The sequence below is a fragment of the Rissa tridactyla genome, unplaced genomic scaffold (assembly GCF_028500815.1).
Source record: "Rissa tridactyla isolate bRisTri1 unplaced genomic scaffold, bRisTri1.patW.cur.20221130 scaffold_29, whole genome shotgun sequence".
NCBI classification, from domain to species: Eukaryota; Metazoa; Chordata; class Aves; order Charadriiformes; family Laridae; genus Rissa; species Rissa tridactyla.
The window spans coordinates 3,285,086-3,297,161 of NW_026529507.1; the positions used below are offsets into that span (position 1 = coordinate 3,285,086).

The 12,076-nt window shown below is 52.5% G+C and overlaps 1 protein-coding gene across 1 annotated transcript; it reads right to left on the reverse strand.

The window, feature by feature from the left end:
• Positions 1-868: 868 nt before the first annotated feature.
• Positions 869-1,786, reverse strand: LOC128903327 (olfactory receptor 14C36-like). Its single transcript, XM_054187341.1, has one exon. The coding sequence runs from the start codon at positions 1,784-1,786 to the stop codon at positions 869-871; it is 918 nt and encodes a 305-aa protein (XP_054043316.1).
• Between the last annotated feature and the right edge of the window lie 10,290 nt (positions 1,787-12,076).

Below are 12,076 nucleotides of genomic sequence, written 5' to 3' on the forward strand. Positions count from 1 at the left end.
AGTGCTGGAAATGGTGGTGGTTCTTGGCTGGTCTGTGACGATTGCCCTGGGGAAGCATCCCCAGGGTGTCCAGTGAACAAAGGCACAGACCAGACCCTGCTCTGCTGGACCTTCCTGTCCCTCCCAGGAGCCTGGCTGTGCAAGGACACTGCTGTGTGCTCCCGCCCTGCACACTCACTCGCTTTCACTCTTCACTGATGTTTTTTCTCCTATGCAAATTACTGGCTGTGCGCTTGAGAGCCATTTTGGCAAGAGACCTGAGCCTTCAGGCACTGCCCTGAGGAGATCCCCTGGTATGATGGAAATGCTCTTTTGGAGGCCAGCTCTGTCACAGAAGTGCTCATTCCCTGTCCCTGCCTGCAGCTACAGGACCACCACACCGCAAAACTGCCGCCAAGCTTCAAGAGCACTCAGGCCTTATACCAAGAGACGAGCTAAGAAGGGGAGCGCTGAAGTGGAAAGTGAGCAGCTCTGGGAAGACCAAGCGCTGGTGCTCCTTGTCAGTGCTCCGGTGCCGGGACTCTTTTCCCCTCCACCTCTGCACACAGGATCTGCCCCTGCAGCTCAAGAGAAGGTCTCAAAGGAAGGATCAAACAATACATTGAAGGTCCTTTATTTTCTTAAAACACAGAGAGAGCATCTCTCCTCCTAGACACAGCGTGTGGGTCACACCACACAGAAGGTGAATAGATACATACTTAGAAATGGCATAACATAATGACATTTTTTTGTGGACAATATTATAATAAAAAATAAAAAAAAAAAACAACCAAAAAACCCCCCAGAAACTCACAACCAAAACCAACCTGCAATGAGTTCCATTAGGAGTGATTTGCAGAAGAAAACAAGCAGCTCAATGCTTCTGAAACTATCCAGATACCAATTTCCACACTGCATCCTTGAGGTCCTTATTCCTCATGCTGTAGATGAGGGGGTTCACGGCTGGAGAAACCACCGAGTACAGAACTGCCATCACCAGATCCAGAGATGGTGAGGAGATGGAGGGGGGCTTCAGGTGGGCAAACACTGCAGTGCTGACAAACAGGGAGACCACGGCCAGGTGAGGGAAGCACGTGGAAAAGGCTTTGTGCCGTCCCTGCTCAGAGGGGATCCTTAGCACGGCCCTGAAGATCTGCACGTAGGACAGCACGATGAACACAAAACAACCAAAGCCTAAACAGGCACTGACCACAAGAAGCCCAGCTTCCCTGAGGTAGGAGTGTGAGCAGGAGAGCTTGAGGATCTGGGGGATTTCACAGAAGAACTGGTCCAGGGCATTGCCCTGGCAGAGGGGCAGGGAAAATGTATTGGCCGTGTGCAGCACAGCGTAGAGGAAAACAAAGCCCCAGGCAGCTGCTGCCATGTGGACACAAGCTCTGCTGCCCAGGAGGGTCCCGTAGTGCAGGGGTTTGCAGATGGCAACGTAGCGGTCATAGGCCATAATGGTGAGAAGACAATACTCTGCTGTGAGAAAGAAGATGAAGAACAAGAGCTGTGCAGCACATCCTGCATAGGAGATGTCCCTGGTGTCCCAGAGGGAATTGGCCATGGCTTTGGGAAGAGTGGTGGAGATGGAGCCCAGGTCGAGGAGGGAGAGGTTGAGGAGGAAGAAGTACATGGGGGTGTGGAGACGGTGGTCACAGGCGATGGTGGTGATGATGAGGCTGTTGCTGAGGAGGGCAGCCAGGTAGATGCCCAGGAAGGTCCAGAAGTGCAAGAGCTGCAGCTCCCGTGTGTCTGCAAATGCCAGGAGGAGGAACTGGGTGATGGAGCTGCCATTCGACATTTTCTTCCCCTGGGCTTGGAGACCTGTGAATGGAAAGAAAAGCAGTGAGAAGTTAGGGAAGATTTCTCTCAAACTAAAGTATTCAATTGGTCTTAGAAACCCACCAAACTGGCTCTCGCCTTTCAGGAAGACCTTTTGCAGGTCCTTTTTGTACACTCTGGTTGGTGCTGGCTGATAGTCCACCAGAGAGCTGAGATCTCTGCAGGATTCAGTCCTGCCCTACAGCCATGGGTAAAAAGGAACACGGGGTGATCTCAGATTAAATCCACTCCTGGCATCAAAGGGCTTTTCAGCATTGTCACCCGACTGCAGGGCAGAGCTCAGGGCACCTTGTTGTTGGTGTTGTTCTGTTGTAGTTTCCCCACCACACCTGAGGAGTGTTTTTAAGGCAGAAATCCCTGGCATTTCTGCTGTGCTGCAAGTGAAACCTTGTGGGTCCTGCCAATAGAGTCAGTACAGTTCTCCTGCCAAGAGAGTCAGGACAGGGAGACACAGTCAGACACTCAAGGATTTCTCCTCTTTGGTGGTTGGGCTGCTGGGAAGGACACTCAGGACTTCATACCCGGGATAGTCAGGGGTGGAGGACTCTACTGTGTGGGGAGAGGAGACCACGGAATGTCTCCAGGGAAGGCACCTGCACTGCAGGGGATGGCAGGGAGGGCCTGAAATCCCCTCTCCCATGACCTTTCCTGCAGTAGCTCCCTTTCACTCTCTGCCCATGTCTCTGCCACCCGGAGCTGTCTCTGCCTGGGGCTGTGTCATTGTCCCCAGGTCTCCTCCCTTTCAGTGCTCAGAGAACCCACCACACCTGCTGTGTGCTCAGCTCTGCCCTCAGGACAAGTGCCTGCAAGCGCTAACAAGCAGCTTAGAAAAGTTCCTGCTAGAACCAGGGTATCATTGCCTTCTCCAGAACGGAGAAGTAAAATCCTCTCTCTCACAACCCATCCAGCAAAGAAGGAGTGGAAAACTCCAAGCAGGGACCCTCTTTCTTTCAGGTAAATGCTGCCTCTCTGTACTTCTCCAAAAGGACCCTCTGCAAATGTCCTGGGGGTGATCTGGAGCTGGGAGGAAACACGACCCATGCAGCACCCTCACGACTGCAGAAGGACCCTGCCATGACACGACTGGGGTCACTCCTTCCACCCACAGCTTCTCCCCGCAGCGCCATGGGGAGCTCCCCGGGCAGGCTGAGAGCTGACCCTGGCAGGCAGCAGAGTCCCTGGCCCAGCACACAGTTCCCTGGGACACGGGGACCCTGCTCTGAAGGACAGCCCTGAGCACCCCTGCACGCACACCCACCTTCACAGCCCGGCAGCCGTCCCTGGGAGAAGGCAGCCGACATGCCCTGTGCCTTTGGTGATGTGGTAGGGGTGCCCTGCTCTCGAGCACATCCTTCTCAACACCGACGGAGCCTTGAGAGCCTTCCTGACAGATCACATTAGCCATGGGCTATGCCAGCTTTAGGAGACTGCTCCAGGGAGCCTCTCTGCATTATACTGCAGCAGAGACACAGCATGCCCTGTCCCTCTGACGGTGCAGCAGGGAAGCCCTGCTCCACACGTTGTCCTTCTCCTCGAAACTAGAGAAACTGTGAGAGTTGTACTTGCAGATCCCGTAGGCTGGGGGATGTTCCAGCTTCTGGAGATGCCTCCAGCAGCTGCAGATTCAATGCCCTGCAGCCAGAGACTGTGCAAAGGCTGTGAGGATTTCTCCCAGTGAGCTCTCAGCACTCTCCCACCCCAGGCTGCCTTTAAGATCCGCTGGCCTCACACGTCTCCCCTCGTTACCTGCAGGCAGTGCCCTCAGCCCTGCTGCCCTTTGCAGAGGAGCTGCTCCTGGGCAGAGCTGTCTCTCTGCAGCGCTGCCCGCTTGCCACGAGCTCCCTCCATGCCAGGAGCCCAGCCCAGCTCAGCAGCAGAGGACCAGCCCGAGACGTCACTTTCTCTGCCTCCTCGGGGCTCCCTGGAGGTGTCCCTGTGCCTCCAGGGGAACCTGCTGGGAAAGAGACTGAAGTAATACTGTGTGGTCTCTCTTGCACCTCTGGAGAGACGCTTCTTTCCAGCCGGGTAATTTCTCCTATCAGAGAGCTGCGCACGAGAAAGGTCTTGTTCCTTCTACTATGAGACAGGAAACCTGGACAGTGCCAGATCTCCTTTGCCCCCGCTGAGTGAAGGCAGTCGGCTTCGTCAACTGAGGCATCTCCTCCTTGGTTTGTAGTCCTGGGTGTGAAGTGGACTCAGCTCTCACTTAGGGCTGCCACAATCCCACAGGAGGGGGGATTCCTCTTGCCTCTCTTCAGGTGGGCACAAAATAGGCACCTGCTGCATGGGAGCTGCTGGTCTCAGCTCCCAGCGTCATTCCTGGAGATGGAGGCCAGCAGTGAGCTCTTCAGACTCAAACACCTACTGACATTTCAGGTCTCAGACGTGGTCCAAGATACGTGCCGGTAACTGCAAGATCTAACGGAGCAGTTCATGGAGACAGGGCAGTATCTGGTGCCGTCATCTTTGAGATTCATGAGGAATTCCTTTGGCCACCAGCACGTGCCCACATTTCGGACAACTGAACTTTTCCCTACTCTTTCAACCCAGGGCAGCCTTCTGAGGTAGTCAGGGGACCAGATGTACTCATTGCCATTGACATCATCCATCTTCTCCATCGGCCGTGTATACTAGATCCCCACTGACTGTAACGGCAGATGTCTCATGGACATCCCCACATCACCTAACCTAATTCAAGGCAGCTACTCAATGGCCATGGACAGGCCTGTTGTGCTACAGGAGGTGCCAGGGCTCTCCAGCACAACTGCAGGTGGCCGGCAGGGACTGCACAGGACCTACGGGAAAGGCATCGCCTTCAGAGTGGGTGCGAGACACACACTCCAGATGCCATGACTGATAGGATCAGTTTCTGTTGGCCGGCAACTGAATCCCACGAGGGCAATGAGGCAGGGTCTGACCCACCTCCATCCAGTCGATGCAGAGCAGTTCAGGAACAGGAAGCACATCACACTGGGATCTCCACTCATTTGCCTATTTAAGCAACACAAGGAACTCTCCAGAATAATGACCCCAGGTCTTATTGGAGACATTAATGACCCTGACACCACTGGAAGGGGAACACAGCAGCATGCATACTGTCCAGCAGGTTTCATGTCTCTTGGGACAACTTCTTTGCACAGGCGCAAGGTAGGCCAACAAAGGTGTTGCTGAGTCCAGTCAATTCAGAGGGAATTCTGATCAGGGGTGTGAAAATGTCAGCCTGGGCTGTAGCGACCATGAAATAGTGGGGTCTCAGCTCCCAAGGGGAGTGAGAAAAGACGGAAGCCAGACTACAGATGCTGGGTCTCTAGAGGAGAAATGGGGATGGCTTTAGGTAAGCTAGAGCTTCCCAAGTGTAGACCCTTGCAAGGCAAGGGTTCGAGGGCACCAAGAGGAGAGGCCGCTGCTTCAGGAACAGTTAAAGAAGAAACAAAGAGAATGAGTGGCCACTGCTGGAATTTAGTAACAGCGGGTGTAGACGAATCTGAGATTCTCTGTGTCCTTCTTGCCTTGGTCTCCTCCAGCAAGCTCTCCCAGGCCTTTGTGCCTTGAGGCAGGACTCTGGAGGGAAAAAAAACCGTGGTGAATTTGGATAGAGTCAGGAGTTACTTGAGCAAACACAATCCTTACCAGTCTATGGGACTGGAGGGGTGGCATCCGAGGGAGCTGAGAGGGCAGGACGATGCCACAGTAAAGCCACTCTCCATCATCATTGAAAGGATCTGGAGTTTGCGGGAACTCCCTAACAACTGGCAGCACCCAAATGCTGCAGGCGCTTTCTGCTGTGACCCTGCTTTGCGTAGAATGTTGGTCTATAGAAATCTTGCAAGGTCACTTCCAGCCTGAACGGAAAGTTCCCAGAACAGGCCAATGTATGCCACCCTGAGACCTGGAATCTGCACTCTGCTCTTCGTCCTCACTCCCTCGGGAGCTGAGACTCCACTCTTTCTTTGCTACTAGAGCCAAGGCTGACAAGGATGACACAGGTTTTCTGATCCAGGTGAGCATCGCCTTGCTTGGCCCATCTGGCAGCTGTGCTAAAAAGCTGAGGCAAAGAGCCTCCAGACACCTAAAGGAGCATTTGCACTGTGCTCTCCTGGGAATGTCAGGGGGTGCTGGGCTGACTTTTGGCTGCCAGGTGCCCACCCAGCTTCACTCCCGCTCCCCCTCCTTCTCCACTCGCCTTGCTGTCTGCAGGGCTGTTTCTCTCCATGTGTCTCACTCCTCTCTCTTGCAGTGACTGCACACTGCTGTTTAGCCTTGCTTCAATATGCTATCACAGAGGTGCCACGAGAATTGCTTACTGGCTCAGCTTTGGGCAGTGGCATGTCCCTTTTGGAGCCAGCTGAAAGTGGCTCTCTCTCACATGGAGTCACCTCTTGATCCCTTTTCTCCTAAGCCACCTCTGCAGCCCCCTCACCCCTACCAAAACCTAGACATGTCAATGCAATACACAGGGTCATTGATGTCCCCGGTAAGACGTTAAGTCGTTGGTGAGCCCAAGACTTCCTCAGGTTGGTTAAATAAGAGTTGGTCCCCTTCCTCTCCTTCATTATAGGTTCTTTGTGTCAGAGCAGAGATGTGCTGGACCTCAGTCGTGGCACCAGGGCCAAGCTCAGGGGTGCAACAAAGCCAGCTGTTACCAAGTGCCCAAGTACCGTGCAGGCAAAAGGTTTGCGTCAGAGCATGCTGGGGGGGATGGCAGATGGCAATGTAAAGGGGAAAGGAGGAGATCAATCCCTGCTCTCCTCAGGACGAGAGAGAAGCAGGGCTGGACTCTGCAGCCCCAGCAGGAGAGGGCTTTGCTGTCTGCGGGGTCTCTGCAGCCCCAGAGGGCCTGTGGTGCAGGTGAAGCTGATCTCCAGGCAGGACAAGGGGCTTTTGCAAGTGTCCTTGGCTATGGGTATCCTGAGATCCAGGAACACTGTGCAAATCATTGCTCTGTTCCTTGACTGCATCATCAAAGGGATGACTGAGGGATGTGGGAGAAGCACTCCCTGCATCTACTGGATTGAGATGGGACAGCACTTGCCTCACTGCAGTTGCTTGAAGGAAAGCACTGAACGCCTCAGAAGGTCTCTTGGGGTCTCTTACACGGCTGCTCTGAATGGGGATGATGTTCGCGCAAGTCCTGTGCTGTCCCTGCCGGCTGCACGCAGTTGTGCTGGAGAGCCCTGGCACCTCAGGCAGCTCCACAGGATGGAGTCAACCTTGAAATTGGGCAGCTGCCCTGAATTAGGTTGGGCATTGTAGGGGTGCCAGTGAGAACCCAGCCCTAACTGCCAATGGAGATCTGGTAACGACGGCTGGTGGAGAAGAGAGAGAGACGTAGCTCTTCAGATGGCAATGACTCCATTTGCTCAGAGGAATAGCTCTACAGGCTGCCCTGTACATAGTGAGCAGGAACAGGCTTCATTGTCCTAAAGGTGGTCATCTGCTGTCACTTCAGCTGCCCAAAGCAATGCCCCAAGAGCCTCCAAAATGATGGCCCCAGACGCTGCCCTGTCCCTCTGAACTGCTCCATCAAAGTTTAGAGATACCTGCACATGTCTCGGGCCACCTCTGGCACTTCAAATGTGCACTGTGGTTTGCAGGGGTACAGGAGATTCCTCCCTTTCATTGTCTGGGTGTCCCGTCTCATAGGTGGAAAAGAAGAGGTCATTCTGGGACCTAACTCTGCCTCTGATAGGGGAAATGATACTGCCAGAAAGGAATGTCCCCCCCCCCAACAGCTGAGGGAGGAAACATCAGTCATGACTTCAGCTTGTTTCACAGCAGGTTCCCCTCGAGCCTCAGGGACATCTTTGATGGAGCCACAGATCCAGATACGTTTGCTGGCCCTGATGTACTAGACCACTTTTGTGATTTTGCCCCAAGGCTGGAGCTCTCCTGCAGTGAAACCATGACGCTCATGCTCTCAGCTTTGGAAACGTGCTGTTTAGATCCAGTCTTCCCCTTCCTGGTCACACCGGCGTCTTGTGTGTGCATCAGAGCTTCCATGGCCACCGAATTAATTCGCATCAGGTGCAGGGATGCTTTACATGTGCCCTTATACAGCCCTGACCATATCAAGAATCCTTCAATACTCCTTCAGGAGTTTGTTTGATTTCCCAAGGAGTATCAGTACCTATTAAAAAAAATATAAACATACATATGTCCAATGCAGCAGTCTGCATCTCTGTTAGAAGCCTTGAAGCAGTGTCCGGGGGAGCAGGGCTTGAGGTGTGAGCATCCCGTGAGTTGACGGATCCCCTTTCCCAGCAGATGGGGTCAGGGCTTGGCTGTCCTGCTTGGTGACACACATCAAGGGCTTTCACAACCACGTTCCACGTTTGATTTTCCACCTCGAAGCAGCACCTCTGACTTCCTGCTTCACCAGCCTCCAAGGACTCTGGGAAGCTCTTGGAGGTTTGCTGCTGACTTTTACTTGTCTTGAGGCTTGTTCAGTCTTTCAGGATCTGCAGTTCAGGCACTTGGCACCAGAGGGCTCATTAACATGCAAAACGCCCTAACAAGTCAAGTCTCTCTGGGCATATTTTTCCTTAAAGTCTTCAATTCTTATATTCTTAATTTGAGAAGTTTCAGGAATGTAATCAAAGTGAAATAATATGATTACTAAACAACAAGAAGAAAGGATTTCTTTTTTCTTTTTCCTACTTTATTTTTCTGCTTATACATGAATGGAAATCAGCAGTCTCTACATGATACTGATCCTGAGCGTCTGCTAATGCAGTCTGAACAGATATGAAAATCAAGACCCTTTGTGTTCCACAACCTATGGCCAGTCTTCATCCTGCCCCCAACCCAGCATTTCTCTCATCAGCCCCCTGGGACTTACAGCAGCCCTGTTCCAATCTGAGCTTCCTCCACTGAAGCTGCGCGGTTCAGCCCATTGGCACCGGTTCCCACCTGGGTTACTTGGAGAACGAGCAGCACATGGACACAGAAGGGTGTTTGTCACTTGCCAACAAATGGAAACAAAGGAATGCGTAGTTCAATAAAAAAATGAGACATTCCTCAGCTATGTGTGAAGTCCACATTACCCCCACCGAAATCTGCTTCCTACAGCGGCTAACCTTAGACCAACAGAAAACATAATTTTTGTTAAATCACAGATCCCAAGACTTCCCAAAAGATTCCCTGTCCTGGACTTTCTTTCTTTGTCCATAATTGTTCTTTGCACGCAGTGAGGCTTACACTCACGTCACGAGCTCCCTCGATTCGCAGAGAGAAGCAAAGAGACAAAGAAAATCAAATGGTCTTTTGAATACACAAATCTGCCTAAAGGGGGCCCTGAGCAGCAACAAGCTTTTGGACAAATCATGGAATAATAGAATGATGGAACGTGTGGGGTTGGAAGGGACCTTTAAAGGTCATCTAGTCCAACCCCCCTGCAGTAAGCAGGGACACCGACAACTAGATCAGGTTGCTCAGAGGCTCATCAAACCTGGCCTTGAATGTCTCCAGGGATGGGGCCTCCACCCCGTCTCTGGGCAACCTGTGCCACTGTCTCACCACCCTCAGTGGAAAGAACTTCTTCCTAAACTCTAATCTAAACCTGCCCTGCTCTAGTTTAAAACCATTGTCCCTCGTCCTAAGGCTACATGCCCTTGCAAACAGCCTTGCAACAGCTTTCTGACAGGGCCCCTTCAGGTACTGGAAGGCCGCTTGCCGTGGTTTAGCCTCAGACGGCAACAAAGAACCACGTGTCGCTCGCTCGTGCCTTCCAAACACAGGAAGAATCGTAAGAAAAGGCAAGACTCTTGGGTTGAGACAAAGGCAGTTTAATAGAATAGCTAAGGGAACAGGCAAACAACAACAACAACAACACGGATAGGGGAATATACAAACGCGATTACGGAACCGCCGCTCCCCCCGCTGCTCGCCGCTCGCCGGCCGGACCCGGGCCGCCCCAGCCCGCTTTTAAGCAGCAACTTCCTGCCCCCTCCCCCGGCAGCTCAGGGTGGGCGTGGCTCACATGGCATGGAATACCAGGAAAAGTTAACCCTATCCCCACCGGAACCAGGACATTATCCACCCCTTATTCCATACCATCTATGCCATGCCCAGCAGGTTCCAATGAATTGCCACCACTTTCCCCTGTTATATATATATATATATACACACATATAATACCCTTAGTTTATGGGTCATCCCTCCAAAGTGTCCGTTGAGTTCTTTTAATCCACGGCTTTGGGCTCCATCTGTTAGAACAGTCTCTCAGGGCAGGTGAGATGCTGGGTGGTGCTGGTCTGTTGCATGCTGTATTTTTCGGAGCTTGTGACTGGTGCACCTGGTGTGGCTCATGCACGCAGTCTGTAGGCTGAAGATGTAGATCTTGAGGAAACTGCTAGGCGCCGGCTGCTGAGATCAGTTCTTATCCCATCACCCCTGTGCCTTACTTGTAGTACAACTGATAGCAATGAGGACATACAGTGACAGTGTTACTTAGCAATTAACAGCACACAATCTGATTCATTGGCTATTCTCGCCCAAAATCAGATCTCCATGAGGTACACATCGGACTTCCCCATCCTTCCGCATCACCCACCAAGTGCACCCAGGTCCTTGGGCAAAAGCAATCCCACGGATGGGTTTGCCTTTGCCTGAGGCAGGACTAACCCAGACTGTCTTCCCTAGCATATTCTTCATGTGCACTACGGGGACTTTATCCCCTTCTACAGTACGTGGAAGTTTTGATTGGGCAGGGCCAGCCCGATTGTTAGATCCCCTGGTGTTAACTAGCCAGGTAGCTTTTGCTAAATGCGTATCCCAGTGTTTGAAAGTCCCACCACCCATTGCTCTCAGTGTAGTTTTTAACAGTCCATTGTATCGTTCTATCTTCCCAGAGGCTGGGGCGTGATAGGGGATGTGATACACCCACTCGATACCATGCTCTTTGGCCCAGGTGTCTATGAGGCTGTTTCGGAAATGAGTCCCATTGTCCGACTCAATTCTCTCTGGGGTACCATGTCGCCACAGGACTTGCTTTTCAAGGCCCAGGATAGTGTTCCGGGCAGTGGCATGGGGCACAGGGTATGTTTCCAGCCATCCAGTGGTTGCTTCCACCATTGTGAGCACATAGCACTTGCCTTGACGGGTTTGTGGCAGCGTGATATAATCAATCTGCCAGGCCTCCCCATATTTGTATTTCAGCCATCGCCCTCCATACCAAAGAGGCTTCAAACGCTTGGCTTGTTTGATCGCAGCGCATGTCTCACATTCATGGATGACCTGTGCAATAGTGTCCATGGTCAAGTCCACCCCTCGGTCACGAGCCCATCTATATGTCGCATCTCTCCCTTGATGGCCTGAGGAGTCATGGGCCCACCGAGCTATGAATAGTTCACCCTTATGTTGCCAGTCCAGATCCACCTGAGCCACTTCAATCCTAGCGGCCCGATCCACCTGCTGGTTGTTCTGATGTTCCTCCGTGGCCTGATTCTTTGGTACGTGGGCATCTACATGGCGTACTTTCACAACCAGATTCTCTATCCGGGCAGCAATATCTTGCCATAGGTCAGCAGCCCAGATGGGTTTGCCTCTGCGCTGCCAGTTGCCCTGCTTCCACTGCTGTAACCATCCCCACAGAGCATTTGCCACCATCCATGAGTCAGTGTAGAGATAAAGTACTGGCCATTTTTCTCGCTCAGCAATGTCCAAAGCCAGCTGAATAGCCTTCACCTCTGCAAACTGGCTCGATTCACCCTGTCCCTCACTGGCTTCTGCAACCCGTCGTGTAGGACTCCACACAGCAGCCTTCCACTTTCGATGCTTTCCCACAATACGGCAGGACCCATCAGTGAACAGGGCATATTTCTTCTCATTTTCTGGCAGTTTATTATATGGTGGGGCCTCTTCTGCACGCGTCACCTCCTCCTCTGGTGACATTCCGAAATCCTTGCCTTCTGGCCAGTCCATGATCACTTCCAGAATTCCCGGGCGACTGGGGTTTCCCATTCGAGTTCGCTGCGTGATCAGTGCAATCCACTTACTCCATGTAGCATCGGTTGCATGATGTGTGGTGGGGACCCTTTCTTTGAACATCCAACCCAGCACCGGCAGTCGAGGTGCTAAGAGGAGCTGTGCTTCTGTACCAACCACTTCCGAAGCAGCTCGAACCCCTTCATATGCTGCCAATATCTCTTTTTCTGTTGGAGTGTAGCGGGCTTCGGATCCTCTGTATCCACGACTCCAAAACCCTAGGGGTCGACCTCGAGTCTCCCCTGGTGCTTTCTGCCAGAGGCTC

What these genes read in the sequence shown, in the direction of transcription:
- LOC128903327 (XM_054187341.1), bottom strand. Translation starts at nt 1,786, where the DNA reads ATGTCGAATGGCAGCTCCATCACCCAGTTCCTCCTCCTGGCATTTGCA.